The sequence below is a fragment of the Chelonia mydas genome, chromosome 4 (genome assembly GCF_015237465.2).
Source record: "Chelonia mydas isolate rCheMyd1 chromosome 4, rCheMyd1.pri.v2, whole genome shotgun sequence".
Lineage (NCBI taxonomy): Eukaryota > Metazoa > Chordata > Testudines > Cheloniidae > Chelonia > Chelonia mydas.
The window spans coordinates 117437502-117455219 of NC_057852.1; the positions used below are offsets into that span (position 1 = coordinate 117437502).

A 17718-nucleotide genomic window follows, 5' to 3' on the forward strand; every position below is an offset into this window, starting at 1 on the left:
TGCTCGGAGCCGCGATGGGTGGCGCTTGGGCTTGTCAGCTGGGGCCCGCGAGGAGCCCGCTCGGGTAGCTCCTCACGGTCCCCTCCGTTTTCGCTTGAGATGCATACTTCCCACTCTCTCGGGCCGCTCGGTGAGGCGCCTTCTGCCGCTCCCCGGGGGGGGCTTTCAGTTAGCAGGTGGGAGGCGGGGGGAGAGAGAACTAGTTGGTACAGCTGGTCGAAAAAATTCAGACACCCCCCCCCCCCCTTTTTTTTTCCTTTTTTTTCCTGTTGGTCAAAAATGGTAAAAACAAAGTTATGAAAAATTATTGAACTTTCTGAATTTTTTATGCAACCCTTCTCAAAAACGTTCTTGTGTGTGTGTGTGGTTTTTTTGGTTTTTTTTGAAGTGGCAAAACTAAAAATATGGATCCAGTTTGAACCCTGTCATATGGAAACAATGGTTTTCCACTAGCTCTATTAATTGGGCTTCAAAGACTCAGTGAAATGGTACTGGAGAGTGGATGGGATATTGTTAAAGTGGTCTCTTATGATAGAATACTGGTAATTTGACATGGCCTTATATTTGTTTTCAGTATTATTGGAAAACTGTACATTACTCTTAGAACAAAGGTTTATTATAACACTGATTCATTCGAACTGTTTGACATGAGGGGAAAAGGGGGAAATAGTTTTGTCATTTAAAAACTTGTGCTCATTATCCCTTTCTCCAACCCATAGCTGGACCTGTAAAAGTTCATGGAGTGTTGCTCTGCAGCAGTCTGGTTTGTGGGGAGAGGTTTGGCTGCAGTGTCAGAGTTAAAAATTACATAGGATTTTTTTCCATTTAAAACAAATTTCTTCTGTTAAAGTTTTTGCACTGATGAACACTGGTTTAGCTAATATATCTCCGCGTGGGCTTTTTTTGTCACAAGCTGTTAATGGATCTGAGACAAGTTATGTTCAAGTTAAAGGAATTTGTTACAGGCAGTGCTGTGGTATTAACCTGTTTTCCTCCCAGAAGGCCTGCTTTTACATTCTGTTTGCCCAAAATTGCATGCTTTTCATGCATATTGATTTCCCTTTTACACAGTTTAAATGTACGCTGAGATCATTTGCAGTAGAGATTTCTAACATATGTACACTGTATGTACATGAATATGGCATACTTAGTGAAACGTACTACAGCCATTTGCCCAAAGAGTGATTTTGACACTCTATATATATGTATAACGTAATCACTTTGCAGTTCAAAGATTGTATTGGTCCTAAAATACAATGGTCATTTATTTTTCAGGCAGGAGTAATGGAGGTAACTATGCAAGATGGCCCAAACTCTGTCTAGTTCTTATGGGCTCTCAAAGCAATATACAAACATTAATTCTTTGAGTACCACCAAAATATGAACCCTGTTCTGTAGATTGGGGATGGGGGTCAAAACAAAAAGTTAAGTCACTTGCCCAGAGTTGCAAAGCAAATCTGTGGCAGAGCTAGGACTCGTGAACCCAAAAGACTTGACTGCATGTTTCCTGCTTTAACTGGTAGGCTACTATTTAATGAGATGTTGCATTGCTATCAGAATTGTCTTGTTCAACAGTAAAACTGTTACATTTGCAGTATATAGCATGAGAGCACTAGACTTCTGATGAGATGTAGCCCTAACAGTTTGCCATGCTGATCATAAATGAATTAGGGAAGACGTCAGTATTGGGAGTAGCATTAACAACAACGCTTGGAATTGTCAGCATCAATTTCCAGAGGCTGGAAAAGGAAAACAAATATCCTTTCACTATATTAAAACAAACATCCTGGCCTCGGCACAGGCATAATAAACTGAATGTAAGTTCCATATGTTTTTGTTTTTTTTACTGACAATTGGATACTGTCTCTTGCTTTAATTTATATATTGTACAGCAAATGTATGACATTCTGTAGCTTTCTGCTGTATAAAACATTAAAGAAAATTGTAGTTGTATGTACTTCTGCATTTACAGATTGCATACTTAAAGCAACTCTTCCTGTTATGTTTCCTGCGTAAAGGAAGAAATTTTTAAACCAAGTCAGAACAATTGCGCCGTGCTGTGTTGAAACCTACTTTGACTTATCTAAGAATCAATTTACTATTAGAAAACTGTTCATCAGCCTCTTGAGCTACTGTATTCTCTTGCTTTGAGCAAGAACACTTGAATGCTTATTTGTAAGTATCCTGCGAAGAACCACATGATAAAACTGCAGTGAAACTGGAGTAACAGGTCACTTTCACTTTGCTGCCCCTTGAGAAAGCACTAAGCAGCAGCAGAGGCAGACATTTGGAGTTCTTCATTGGGGAAGAGAGCTTAAACACACAGATTGGGGGACATACTGCAGAGACATCCCCTGGTATCAACCAGAAAGTTGAACGAAGGGTAGAATAGTGAGGCGCTCTCTCCCCCTCCTTGCATTACAGTAGCCAGAAGGCTTGTGGAGTGGTGAAGTAGCAGAAATTTCCTACTGAGGTAGGAGAGGGAATCAGAGAGAATGATTAAAATATGGGTGATGTTGAGGGAAGGGGAATAAGGAGCTTCAGATGTATCCGATCAGCTAGTCAGAAGATGCTGTGTTTTTTTTGGTTTGCTTTTTTGGTTTGTTTTTAAAGACTGGGGGAGAGCGCATTCAAAGCAGAGTATAGGGTCAGTGCTCCTCTTGGAATCTCAGTGCCTTCCTCATTTCCCAGCAGAATTGGGGGAGCGGGTTGATCATGTGAGTTTTGCCCTGGACAAGGGGACTGTTCATGTTGGTCGATGGTTAGTAGGTTTAGTCATTTGGCTTTCAGGTGTCTGCTTAAGTTTCTCAGCGTAGTGTAGCTGCATGGATGGATATGAGTAAAAATTTGATTTGTTAATTAAGGGTGAAAGTAAGTTTTTTGTTTTTTGTATTTGTGTGCATATATACTAAGGAGAAACTTTTGTGCTGAGAAATAAGGAGAGACAAATATGTAGGTTTCAGAGTAGCAGCCATTGTAGTCTGTATCTGCATGCATCCAATGAAGTGAGCTGTAGCTCACAAAAACTTATGCTCAAATAAATTTGTTAGTCTCTAAGGTGGCACAAGTACTCCTTTTTCTTTTTACAAATATGTAGGTGATGTGTGACTGAGAACGTAGCATAGGGAAGAGAAGAACAGATAGTGAAGATATCTCTGGAAAAGACATGCTGATTGATCTGTTCTGGAAAAGAAGAAGAATTTGAAGTGGGACCAGTAAAAAGAGTTTAACTTAAGTGAGAGATGTAGTAAGTAGGGCTGATCAAAAAAACTGATAAAGACCAGAAAAATTAAAATATTGTCTTACCACTAAGTAGCATTTGTTGATTAAGTTATCAAGCCATCTTTATAGCTTGTTAAATGCTAGAATACTGGTGAAATTAATCAAATGGATTCAATAAACTTGTATTTCAGCTATGAAGTTGCTGATCCTTGTATTTTTAATATATTAAAATAGAAAGTTGGACATGTTGCAATTGGTAGCACACAGTGTGTGACTCTTATTTCTTTAAATTGCAGAGGATATGACTGTGGGAGGCAGTGTGGCGATGTGGAGGTTTTTGATCCTATCTATTAGGGTGTGTCCACGTTAGGAAGAAGGTGTGTTAATGTGTGGTAACTCAGGTAAAATCTTAGTGAAGGTAAGGCCCTATGTAGTTCTCTCACATTAGTAGGTCAAAGTAAACACTAGGGAGAGGGATCCTTACTATTATACGTTACTAGTGGGTATATCCAATGTACAAGCACTACACTGGCACAGCTGTGGCATTGCAGCTCTGAGGCTGTAGTGTAGACACTGGATACAGTGATGGAAACGGTTTTCCCATCACTATAGTAAATCCACCCCCTGGAAGTGGTAGCTGTGTTGATGGAATAATTCTTCTGTCAACCTAGTGGTGTGTACATCACGGCTTAGATCAGCTTAATATGTCTTTAATGGGTGTGAATTTTTCACACCCCATAGCAATGTAGCTAGTTGAACCTAAGTTTTAGGTGTAGACCAGGCCAGTGTTCAGTTAATACTACAAGTGCCTTATCTTTACTAGTATTTTTCCTCATGTTCGTTATCTTTCTTTTTAAAAGGTAAGAATACAGCTTGTTTCCAAGTGAAGACAAAGGCCTTAGTCTTTGGGCTACTAGGACTAGGCTGATCTTTTCAAGCCCTGACAATACAACAAAATAGCCACAATAACCAAGTCTTGGGGAAAGCACAGGACAAGTTAACTCTCACAATCTTGGTAGTATTCACTTTTGTCTCATTTGACTAACAAATTAGCCTATTAAATATGATGTCCTATAGCAAAAGGAATGGCCAGTTGATGCATTGGTTGATTTGAATGTATAAAATTTAGTTGGCTTTTAGAACTTTGGGAATTTTCTTAGAGTCACTGTTCTTTTTAAAATGCAACTAAACAAATTATCCCTATAAAAGAAAGATAGGAAAAGCCTTAAGTATTGACCTATACTTAAATGACAGCAACCTGTTAAGGGAAACATAAAAGTGGGGTGGACTGGAAAGAAACAAAGTTGATTGGCTTAATAAGGCAAGTTTAAGTTGAATGGCATAAATATTTCTTCACAGGGTTGATATTTTCCAGGTGGATGTCAAGAAATTGATGTTCAATAGACTGCAGATTAAAATTGGGCCAAGGTTTAAATGTTGTGAAAATAGCTTTATAACAGCCCCAAACCAATAAATATTCAATGGAAAAAACCACATTAAGTTAAGCTTGCTTGGTAGTATGTCATCCCCATACAGAACATTGCATTGAGCTAAACTCAAACATCTGAAAACAAGGAAATGCAGAGCTAAGGTTCACCATGCAACCGTAGCAATGCCCCGATATGCCCCATTCGTTTGATCTTTTATATTTCAGCAACTGTGGGGTTGGCAAAGGAGCTGAGGAGTTTGTACAACCCATTCACTCTGACCTACAGGATTCAGTCTAATGCTATTAAAAGACAAAAGTTGGAGGACAGTTGCATATGCATACTTTCCTGCTGTTCTCTTGCAGCTGGCAGTAACCAGTGGGAATTTATTTGCTTCTACTCCAGGTGCAGTCAGTGTGTTAGGTGCACCTAAGTTAAATGGTGGAGGTAGTAGTTAGGCCTTCTTGGTAAAGGTGTGTTTGAGTGTGCGGGGGATTGGTGGTGTACTGTCACAGGTAGGGGGTGCCATGCCTCCCTCACCTGAGTTCCCAACCTCTCTTGCCTATCTATTAATCCATATGGCCACATAATCCTCTTCCCCTCGCTGCAGCCCCAGACCTCTCTTCTCCACCCCCAATACCTTCTCTTCCCAGGAAAGATTCAACTCTTTCTCTTCCTCCCCCGCCCCCTCCACCGATTAAATTGCCACCCATGACTCTCAAATTGCAGAAACCTCCAGCCACTCTGTTCAAAACTCCTTTTGTCTTAGGTGTGGTATTGGGGTTAATTTATCCTTGGGACCAGTCTACACTGGCAACACTAAAGCGCTGCTGCGGCAGCGCTTAACATGCCTTGTGTGGTCGTGGCACAGCGCCGGGAGAGAGCTCTCTCCCGGTGCTCTAAACAAAACCACCTCCACGAAGGGCGCAGCTCCCAGCATTGGTGCACTGTGTATGCTGGCACTTTACAGGGCTGAAACTTGCAGCGCTAAGGGGGTGTGTGCGTGTGTGTGTTTTTTCACACCCCTGAGTGAGAAAATTGCAACACTGTAAATTGTCATTGTAGACGAGCCCTTAGATAGGTTAAAGAAGGGTGAGTTCTCGACCATCAACAGGTCTGTGATTCATCCAGTCGTTAGTACCTCTTAGTTTAACAGCACAAAGCAGTAAAAGGAAAATGGGTTTTTTGGGGGGCCCTCTGTAACTTGGAAACCCCTAAATCAAATGACCTCAAATTTGCATTACTTAGGCTGCCCAGTGCCTCCATGCGGCACACCAAATTTCAAAGCAATCTGAGTAACTGTTTGGATTGTAGCGCAGTTACAAGAATTGATATTAAACTATATAAATTGGCGGAAATGGAAACCCTCTAGCTGTTTTTCTGTAATGGTGCATGTGCAGTGTGTATATTTAAAAAAAAAAAAATTCTCAAATTGGCTCCCCCAGAGTCTTAGTGGGTGCCATGCACTACCTTAGGTAAAACTTGACAGTTTGAGACCATTCTGACCCAGATCACATAAATAGTTTGATGTTTACCTCTGGGCCAAAAAAAAAAAAAATCCCACCTAGAAACTTTCTTTAAAATGGTTGTGGGAGGGAGGCGTATATCTCCAGCACCCATAGATCTCAAATTTGGATCACTAATCCTACCCTGCACCCTCCTGAGGCATACCAAATGTAAAAGAAATCTGATTATGCACATTGATCTGAGAGAATTGAAAAGGTCCACCTTAACAGATGTTGTGGTGCAACGTAACTAAAGTAAAGCTCCTGGGTCACTGTAAAGCTTTCTTGATACCTTAAGATTCCATTGAAAACATCTGTTTTGAAACCCCCATCATGGAAGCACTGAAAGTGAAACTGATGGTGCTGAATTTTCACTTGACATGCTGAGAGAAGTATACAAAGTAAAGAGTATAAGTAATGACAAGGAAGTAGTTTTTAAGAAAAAACATGTTCATTTGTAGTAAATCAGTTTATAAGAACTTAGGTTATGTTGTTGTTAACATATGATTCAGTTGCCAGTGCCCCTCTACCTCAGTTACTTGGTTTATTCTCTGTGTATGATTTTTCCCTAGGTAATGTGTGACTGCTAGATAATTAGTAATTTAGTTCTTTAATAAGAGACTTTAAAGTGTTTAATAAAACACAACTGTTCTTTCCTTTTAATAGTTAACACCAATTGGACCAAGATCGCTGATGTAAATGTATCCAACTCCTTAAATGGTTTGAGCTTGATGGGAATTCTGGACACCAAAGTGGGCAACAGTATCCAGAGTCTTCAAAACTTGAATTCAAGGGCCCCAAGAGTGCTCTCATTGCCTGAGTATGGACCTAGTCAGCACTCTAGTGCTTTAGAAGATAGCCATAGCCTTAAATCTGTAGATTCTGGTATTCCAACTCTAGAAATAGGGAATCCGGAGCCTGTTCACTGCAGTGTGTTAAATGTGAAGAGAAAACAGTCTGAGCCTGAAATCGTGCCTGAGAGAACTTTTCAGAGTGCATGCATGCTGCTGTCTTATGTGCCTCCACTTTCTTTGAATGCTGAACATGAACACAGTGTACAAAAGTCCTCAACTTTTCCAAGAACTGGATACGACACAGTGAAACTATACAGTCCAACTTCCAAAGCTTTGAACCGAAGTGATAATATCTCTGTCGGTAGTGTGTCTAGTCTCAGCACAGAACTGTCAACAACTTTATCTGTTAGCAATGAGGACATTTTGGACTTCATGGTCACAAGCAGCTCAAGTGCAATAGTGACCCTGGAGAGTGACGAAGCACAGTTTTCAGATGTTACATTGAATCCCACTAAGGAAACCAATGATCAAAGCCAGCAGGCATGTTGTCAAGAAGCAGATGCGGACAGTAAGTTGAAAATATTGGGACCCTTCACTAGCTTCTTTGCCAGGTAATGGGATTTTGATACTTAAGAAAAACGTTACAGCTTTCTGACTATGTGTTGGGGGCTAGGAGGCTCTTAAAGGGTTTTATGGTAAGGAGTTACACATTCAGCTAACACCCAGAGGAACTGGAATTATCAAGATTACTGCCCTCTTTCTGCTCTGCCTCAGTAGGTCAGAGCTGCGCATAGTTGAAAGTTCTATGCTCTGTGGTTGGGATCCACAGAAGCTCGAACTCTGCACATGAAGTGAATGAAGGTGGAACTCTCTTCTTTCCAGCTGTGTTTAAAGGGAGGAAGCATGGTTTGGAGGAAAGGGCTCTGAACTGGACCCCAGGAGATTTGGATTTTCTTCCTGGCTTTGCCATTGGCTTACTGTATGACCTTGGGCAAGTCACTAAACATCATATGCCTTGGTTTCCTTATCTGCCAAATTATGAGGATACTTGCCTACTGTTGTAAAGCACTTGGAGGTCTAGGGATGGAAAATGTTCTAGCAGTGATGAGTATTTTATTAATGTAAACACATTCCACTTAAAGTCTAAATATTTGTCAGGCACTTTATTTTGTTTGACTTACCTTATCAGTGAACTGATGACCTTAACAAATGACTAAGGATACGATTTAGTCATGGAGATCACGGAATCCATGACTTTAACAAACTTCCATGACTTCTTCGGCTTCAGCCCCTCTCCCGCGCAGGGCTCAGGCTTCAGTCCCCCCCGTAGTGGTCAGCTTCCTTTCCCCCCCGGTTATTTTTAGTAAAAATCGTGGGCTTTCATGAATTTTTGTTTGTTGCCTATGGCCTGTCCATGACTTTTTTTTATTAAAAATAACCATGACAAATCGTAACCTTATGACCAGTGGTATTTAGACTGCTCATCTTTGCTGTCAAGATTAGGAAACGATACTGTTGACCACATCAATTGCTTGTGTCAGCATAATGAGAAAACGCCAAGACCAGAGTTAGAATGTGGAACTTGAGCACTTAATTATTGAAATGGCAGCATCTGGGACAGCACTGAAGCAGTTACATTTCTGAAAGGCTGCCCTGGCTTCCTATGTTAAAAATAATGTACTTAAACTGATATTGAGCTGGTATACACAAACCATAATGTGTGCCATCCTAAATAATTCTTTTTGTTTGAGGTACGTTAGTCAAGATCATTTTTGGAACAAGTTGTTAGTACAGTATGCAATTCCAAGCAATAACTGATTGAAATAATCAGATAGGCAAAATAGGCATTTTATAGCCAAAGCTGCAGAACACAGAAATAACTTCCAATGAACCACTTACTCTTCCTTATTTAAATGTCTCTATTTGCCGAAAGAAAAGGCTGATGAAACACTGACAGAACAATCATTTCTGTTACTTCTCTGAAAGCGTTTCTTAATGGGGGGAAAAAAACCCAGAAGCTATTGATTTTAAAACTATTAAACTGAGTGATAAATCACAGCTTAGAGAACAATGTCTTCATTTTATTCTTGTTTTGAAGTTGCAGTATGTTTGAGTACTCCACTATGGCTTGGCTCATCAGTAATAGTTTTACAGTTCTATGTGCAAAAGCTTTTGTGGACTTCTACCTATTGGTTGCCATGGCACCAGACTTCATTCAGGAGCAAAAGGATTCTTGGCACTTCAGAGCCTATAGAACCTGGACTTTTGCCTCCCTTCCCGTTCAGGATGGTTGTGAGCCCAAGCAAATGCTGTGCTATTACCTGGAGAGAGCAATGGGCTTTGTCCACAGAAATTTTTTTCTTTACCTCCCCACAACCCGGAAAAATTCCAGATAAAAGGAAACCAACATACCACTGGTGTGGCTCCATTAGCGGAAGCACCAATGTAGGTAACTCTAGTAGTTCCACCAGTGATGGAAATACTTTAAAAAGCCTTGTCTAGACCAGAGGTTCTCAAACGTGAACCACCAGTGGTCCACAGACTCCATTCAAGTGGTCGACGGATGGTTCCCCCTAAGGTGCGTGCCTGTGTGGCCACACATGAGAGAATGAAGGACCATGCACCTAATTAGTGGAGATGTGCAGGCGTGGCTCTGCTAATTAGGTGCCTGGACCCTGGAGAAGGCACACATGTAAAGTGAGGTGGTGGTCTTTGGGGGGAATAGGGGGTGGGTGGGAATAGGCGGTGTGCAGGGCTGTGGCAGCCAGAGAAAGAGGCAACATTCCCCAGTTCCAGGGCTGCGGCTGCTGGGGAGAGATGGCCCTCCTTCCCAGCCTCAGCTCTGGCTGCCACAGCGGGGGAGATAGCCTCAGCTCTGTGGCTGCTGTGGCAGGGGAAAGAGGGAGAGACCCCACACACACCCCCCGTCACCTACCCAGCCCGTGGCAACGGAGATGTCCCGGCTCAGGGGCTGCTGCGGTGCGGGAGAGGGCACATCCATCCATCGCATTAGAAAGGTAAGACTACTGCTATTAAAGTATGAGTTGTGTGCTTTTGTATGTAGAACAAAAAATTTATTTTTTTTTATATAGCGCTTTTATCCAAAGCGCTTTACAATAGTTAGCTAATGGTACAGACAACATTTGGAAAGATCATTAAGTGGTCCACGGAGACCCTCAGCAATTTTCAAATGGTCCGTGGGGAAAAAACAAGTTTGAGAACCACTGGTCTAGACCAAGCACTAATGTGCCAGTGTTTATGGGCTCCTGGAAGAAGGGTGGCTTGACTTAAATGAAAATGATTAAAATCAGCAAGTGGGAAACCTTGACTTAAATAGATTTTAATCTTGTTTTGCACTTGTGATCTATAGTTATTTTGCTAAAGAAAGTTTGATTCTCTTTGGCTACAGTACTAATCAAGGTTCTTTCACCATGAAAGAGAAACTGAGTGGGAGTTCATAGATAAAAAGAAGGAAAGCTTGTTTTCCTCTTCCTAACTCCCACTCAGTTTCTCAAATTGGAATGAACTAATCTTTGAATTGAGCTAGTTGTTGAATAAACTGAATTTAACAAATAGTGTCTTCTGCAGATGTACAGAGAATATCTCTATCAAAAGGTGGTTTAGCACTTCAGCAAACTGTTTCCAGGTGTTTAGCCATCGACTTTCACCAGTGCAATTAACTTTCTTTAAAATGTTGGCAGCAAAAATTACAGCTTGAATATTTATTTATCTTTAAATATTTTAATAGGCTATAGGAAGTTTTTGCATTAACATAGGTTGTCATAATTTCAAATTCAATTTTAAATCATTTTAATAGTTAAATCTGTATTTCATTTACATTTTATTTAACTTAAATTTTTAAATGTCTTTAAAAGCACCTTTTTATCCACTCTGGTTGAAAACAAAACTGACACCTTCGATATCCCCTAAAAGGGAAATATTTTTCAACAAAGTATCATATCGTGTATAACAGGTAACTTCTGGCACTGGGTGATACCACCAGGAGTGCATATATGATTCAGTTCAGCACAGAAGCTAAATAATCCATTTGTCTACTTCTCTTATTCCTTCCCTTAGCTGGGGGTAGCTTTCATGTGGCTCAGACAAGCAGAAACCTTTTGAACTTGTCTGTTTCACCTGAAAGAGCCCTGAAAACCCTGTTTACTGATTGGATTATAAACATTGTTCAGGATTGCAACTTGCTGTCACTTGCCTCATTAGAAGTTGTCCATATGGCCTTACCTCTTTCACACAGCATTCCTGTGTGCACATATAACCTATTTGTCCACTTCCCAGATATCTCAACCATGTTTCCCAAGCACTTAATGCTCTATGTCATGCCTTTCTAGGTACTTAGACACGCAGTTCCTCTCTTTTTATTTTCTTTTTGTGTAACTATATCTAATGAACCTGCAGCGTTTTTAAACCTTGGTGGAACTACCTCAATGAGGCATTCCTTTATATATGAGCTTGGAAAAATCAACATAACAGCAAGGAATCTTGTACTAATGTATGAATGTCACCCTAATGCTAACTTTCCTCTGTTCCCCACAGTGCAGAAACACATTCTACCCTGGAGACCATTAATATTGAGGCATCTGTTAGGTTATAGTAAGTGCTTGCTTTGGAAAGAGTCTGCTCCACAGCTTCAGTTCTTTGTTTCCTTTGGGGTTTATCCAGTTCTCTGAGAAATAAGATATAACTGTTCAAGAGACTCCATTTTATTCAGTTAATTTGCTGGGAATCAGGGTAGGGAGTATCATGTATTTCTTGTGCGGGGTAGGTTGCAGGGCTCCTACTCACAGGTCAGGCTTCTGTATCAGATGTGGACTGACTACAGAGCTTCCTTCTCAAAGAGAGATATCAGAAATGTCTTCCATAAGATCCTTTTATGTACTGCCAGGTACGGGTGAAGTTTGCTTAAATAAGTAAATGACACACACTAGTGCTACCTACTGGCTGAACAGTATAATACAGTTCAGCATTCCATTATAGGGAGAGTGAGAATTTGTACCTCTAGCTGTTAAGTCATGGGTGAAATTTGTTTTTCTGTAGATCTCACTCTCCTCTTCACCAATCTGAATTTTCAAGTAATTGCATTTTAAACTTGCAACTATTGTCCTGTGGAAGGTCATTTCAGACTCATTGGTCCACACCAGTTAAAGCACAGGTGCAGCATTTAACAATGGCCAAAGTCTAGGGGCCCTAAATCCATATGGTAGCACAACTTCGGTATCATTGCAGTGGTTCTAGTGGTTTAAAAAAAAAAAGCCTTCAGTATGGAATTGTTGCTTTTTCTAAAACTGTCATTTGAACTCTACATCGATGGGTACCTATAGTAGTAAAAGTTTGGTTAGTGATGTGGAAAAGGCTACGATTTTGTCATGGATATTTTTAGTAAATGTCAGAGGTTGCTGGAAGTCACTGAATCCGTGACACAATCTTAGGGCACATCACTAAGGCTATCAGCAGCTTGTCGATCCCTGGCCCCTTGAAAGGAGTTTGAGAATTGAAGGGGACTCCATGTTCACTCAGGGACCAGAGTGAAGAAAGCTCTTTGCACTTCCCTCCTGACTTATGTGTTCACACGTTACTACTCAAACCTCTGAATGTGAAGATGATTGCTCCCTCAAATAGCTTCTTTTGTTCCCTGCCTTCATGATAAGGTGACCCAAACTTAGGAAAAGCAAGCTGATCTCTTGCTGGTAGCCACCCTGTTGAAGGGTGGGTGGGTGTGTGCACATGCGCATATGTGTAAAATTCCTCCTAGAGCAAGCCATAAGTGTGATGTCATTGGACTTTTTCATGAGAAAGGGGTGAGCTGCTTGTGAATACAGCTGAGAAACTGATACGGGGAACAAGTGCTGACAAAAGCACAAAGTAAATAAACTTCTTGGCAGCTTTCTCTTGGGGATCTTAGTTACTGTGCCTGAAGTAGGCCTCTCCTTCCCCACTCGCCAAAAAAACCCCTTTCAGAGAAAAGTGAGTTTTCTTTAAAGTTGACAGAATAAAGCAAATTGCCCTGAAAAAGTAACACAGATAAAGAAATGATCAGATTGGTGTCCTGTAGATACTCCCCATACAGAAGAGGGAGAATCAGTGAGTCTTCTCTCTTCCTTCCTATGCCAGTGAGGATGGGAGGAAGATATAAATTAATTGTACGTTTAGGCTCTGATTCAGCAATGCTGCATGTGAAAATGTGCTTAACTCTTAAGTGTATTCATGTGCTCAGCTGGTTTTCTGAGTCAGAGCCTTTATGAGCATTGCCATCCAGGCCCAGCTACCTATGTGCTATCTGCGTGAGTGAGGCTTTTCACATAAATCTTTGGCCACACATTTATTCTCTGTTGGAGTGTGCCCTGCTGGGAACTGATCTGTGGAGTTCGTTGTGTTTTTCTCTGCATTCAGTCCTGTAGAAGTAGGACCCACGCCTTCAGTAGTGTGAACCAATACATTCTTCCAAGAGGGGGTGGGGTGGGTGCGTGTGTGTGTTCTTAAATCCAGGTATTCAAGGACACTGGATAAGGAACTGCAATCTTTACAAAGTCCTTGGTAGAGAGCAGGCACCACAAGGCTTTTCCTTGCTGCCAGGGTGTCTTATCTTTTCCGTCTTCCTCTCCCCCTTCCCCAAAAAAGGATCTTTCAGTAAGTTCTCTGGGAAGATGGATCTGGCCCAGATCTGGATACCATACATGTTATCCAAGTCTAGTCAACACATTTATGACTGGTTTCAGAGTAGCAGCCGTGTTAGTCTGTATTCGCAAAAAGAAAAGGAGTACTTGTGGCACCTTAGAGACTAACCAATTTATTTGAGCAAAAGCTTTCGTGAGCTACAGCTCAGTTCATTGGATGCATTCAGTGGAAAATACAGTGGAGAGATTTATATACATAGAGAACATGAAACAATGGGTGTTACCATACACACTGTAACGAGAGTGATCACTAAAGGTGAGCTATTATCAGCAGGGAGCTGGGGGGGAAAAAACCTTTTGTAGTGATCAAGGTGGGCCATTTCCAGCAGTTGACAAGAACATCTGAGAAACGGTGGGAGGTGAATAAACATGGGGAAATAGTTTTACTTTGTGTAATGACCCATCCACTCCCAGTCTTTATTCAAGCCTAAGTTAATTGTATCCAGTTTGCAAATTAATTCCAATTCAGCAGTCTCTCATTGGAGTCTGTTTTTGAAGTTTTTTTTGTTGAAGAATTGCCACTTTTAGGTCTGTAATCGAGTGACCAGAGAGATTGAAGTGTTCTCTGACTGGTTTTTGAATGTTATAATTCTTGACGTCTGATTTGTGTCCATTTATTCTTTTGCATAGAGACTGTCCAGTTTGGCCAATGTACATGGCAGAGGGGCATTGCTGGCACATGATGGCATATATCACATTGGTAGATGTAAAAAGAAAAGGAGTACTTGTGGCACCTTAGAGACTAACCAATTTATTTGAGCATAAGCTTTCGTGAGCTACAGCTGACTTCATTGGATGCATACTGTGGAAAGTGTAGAAGATCTTATTATATACACACACAAAGCATGAAAAAATACCTCCTCCCACCCCACTCTCCTGCTGATAATAGCTTATCTAAAGTGATCACTCTCCTTACAATGTGTATGATAATCAAGGTGGGCCATTTCCAGCACAAATCCAGGGTTTAACAAGAACGTCGGGGGGGTGGGGGGGGTTAGGAAAAAACAAGGGGAAATAGGCTACCTTGCATAATGACTAAGCCACTCCCAGTCTCTATTCAAGCCTAAGTTAATTGTATCCAATTTGCAAATGAATTCCAATTCAGCAGTTTCTAGCTGGGGTCTGGATTTGAAGTTTTTTTGTTGTAAAATAGCGACTTTCATGTCTGTAATCGCGTGACCAGAGAGATTGAAGTGTTCTCCCACTGGTTTATGAATAATTCTTGACTTCTGATTTGTGTCCATTTACTCTTTTACGTAGAGACTGTCCAGTTTGGCCAATGTACATGGCAGAGGGGCATTGCTGGCACATGATGGCATATATCACATTGGTGGATGTGCAGGTGAACGAGCCTCTGATAGTGTGGCTGATGTTATTAGGCCCTGTGATGGAGTGGTCACTTTGGATAAGCTATTACCAGCAGGAGAGTGAGTTTGTGTGGTGGGGGGGGGGGGGGGGGAGAACCTGGATTTGTGTTGGAAATGGCCCACCTTGATTATCATACACATTGTAAGGAGAGTGATCACTTTAGATAAGCTATTACCAGCAGGAGAGTGGGGTGGGAGGAGGTATTTCTTCATGCTTTGTGTGTATATAATAAGATCTTCTACACTTTCCACAGTATGCATCTGATGAAGTCAGCTGTAGCTCGCGAAAGCTTATGCTCAAATAAATTGGTTAGTCTCTAAGGTGCCACAAGTACTCCTTTTCTTTTTGTGAATACAGACTAACACGGCTGTTACTCTGAAACCTGTCATTATTGGTAGATGTGCAGGTGAACGAGCCTCTGATAGTGTGGCTGATGTGATTAGGCCCTATGATGGTGTCCCCTGCTTGTAATAGCTCACCTTAAGTGATCACTCTCGTTACAGTGTATATGATAACACCCATTGTTTCATGTTCTCTGTGTATATAAATCTCGCCACTGTATTTTCTACTGAATGCATCCGATGAAGTGAGCTGTAGCTCACAAAAGCTTATGCTCAAATAAATGTGTTAGTCTCTAAGGTGCCACAAGTACTCCTTTTCTTTTTACGTTTATGACTGTGGCCTCTTACTGCTTTACTTGGGTCATTGTCCTTATAATCCTAGAGAAAGGAGAGAGGGCATACTTATGCTCCTTTTATTATTCCCAGTGCAAAATATCTGGTTTTGGCCACCTGAAAAAGAATAGCTCTAATTTGCAATCAGGAAGGAATGTAGATTGGTCTGTTAATAGAGGGCTTGGGAATGAGAGTAATGATTGACACTTTGGATTAAACACTGAAACTATTAGATTATTTCAAGTATATTGGGATGATTGGCTTTGTGTGGAACTAAGGATTTATCAGATCCATATATTAGATCTAATGGAAAAGTCCACTGTGCTAATTAGTGAAAACCCTTTTTAAAGCTGTCTCTTGCTGTTTTGAAACAATGTAAAGAGAATATCCTGTAATCTCTCTTTGTTGTACTGACGTAATTGGAAAGGTGGCATGGTTTTAGGAGTAAAAAGGCCTTATTTTTCCCTGATAACATTATGGAAATGTGGTTTTATGATCATGCTTTTCTTTTGATGAGAGGTTAACTTGCACTTATGCCTGCCAGGAGAGGGGAAACTGGAAAATCAAAGATCTTTCTGTTATCTATCCCCTTTGCTGGTTCTCTCCCCCGTCCCATGTAAACATGGTCCTCTCCCATTTTGAGAAATACTGGTAATGCAATCATGCCACTATTTTAATTGAATTCTGATAACCGTAGGGCTCGAAGAGTCAAAAGGTCTTGGTGTGAGCTCTTGGAGATGAGCTATCTCGCTATTTTATCTCTGATCTTTTATCCATTTTCAGGGTTGTGACCTAAGTTCCCTATGAGATGTGTAGCTGCGCAGTAGCCTATTAAGTGCTGCGCAGGCTCTCAGGGAACGCGCCTGGCCGGGACCTGCTGTGGCTGCGGAAGGGGCGCCCCTCCCCCAACCGAGCCCAGCCCTGGACCTGCCGCAGCTGGGGCGCCCCTCCCCCAACCGAGCCCAGCCCTGGACCTGCCGCAGCTGGGGGAGGGGCACCTATCCCATGGCCCCAGCCCCGGAGCTGCTGTGGTGGGGAGACGCGTCCTCCCCCCAGCCCAGGTGCTGCTGCAGGGAGAGAACTGGGGGGAGTCCTCCCTACCATAGCCCCGAGGCTGCCTGAACCCCAAACCCCTCATCCCTGGCCCCAACCCAGAGCTCTCACCCTCTCCTTCCCCCCACACCCCAACCCTCTGCCCCAGCCCTGATCCCCCTCCCATACTCCAAACCCCTTTGCACCACCCCCATCACAACAAAAATTAGAGGGAACACTGATTGTGATCACTGCACACAAGAAGCTTGGGACATTAACAGGTGTGTCTGTGTTAAAAACACTGAGATTCTGGAGGCTGGCCTGAGGACTTTCCTAGAAGTCTGAGGTTCCAGGCTGAAATCCTACTCAGTGTCTTTTTGATAAAGAAATGCTTATGGACTCTCACTCCTACTCAGAAGAGTAACACACCTAGCTGTTTTGTGTAGGATGTTGCCTAGCCCCAGACCTCCTCCAAGTACGTAGGATGAATCTTTATACTGGTTACTTCAAAACCTTTGTGACCGTGCACAGGTTATAATTAGCGAATTCCTAGCTCTTCATATATGTGCTTTTTCTGGTATGGAAGCTGGTCGGGAAACCTAATATTCTCTTTCTCTCTGGAAACATTGGAAAAAAATCAAACCAGCAGCCATCAGATAGATAGTGGGGGGAGAGGGTGGGAAATTGAGGCTTTCCTGCACCCAGTACATTCTTAGGTCTTTTTTGTTATTGGTACACTGTTGTGACAGAGTAAAAATACTAAATTTTATTAAAATGCTTTAGAACTAAATTGTTGATAAAGCATACAAAAATCACTAAACAAATGGCCTTTATCTCCTTTAATCTTTCCCTTACTCATTTATATTTCCAGTAGTGCCTAGAGACCCCAATCAGGACTGGTACTAAGGACAGTATAAATGTAGCAGAAAACAGTCCCTGCTCTACAGTATTTACAACCTAGTTTGAGACAAGACGTGAAGGACAAGAGGAGGGAAGAAGCAGGA

General features: G+C 41.7%; 1 protein-coding gene across 5 annotated transcripts in view; it reads left to right on the plus strand.

The window, feature by feature from the left end:
* The window catches only part of TBC1D14 (TBC1 domain family member 14), a 109582-nt gene that overhangs the window by 772 nt on the left and 91092 nt on the right, over positions 1 to 17718 (plus strand). For 2 of the 5 annotated variants that reach the window (XM_043544686.1, XM_043544687.1), the window contains exons 1-2: positions 85 to 130; positions 6821 to 7559. The exons of 1 other annotated variant lie outside the window; for it this stretch is intronic. In XM_043544686.1, the coding sequence (XP_043400621.1) occupies positions 100 to 130; positions 6821 to 7559 (770 nt within the window). In that variant the 5' untranslated portion in view covers positions 85 to 99. Of the gene's footprint in view, positions 1 to 84; positions 131 to 6820; positions 7560 to 17718 lie in introns of those variants that run through there. 2 more of the 5 variants (XM_027818893.3, XM_043544688.1) reach the window with 1 other exon arrangement.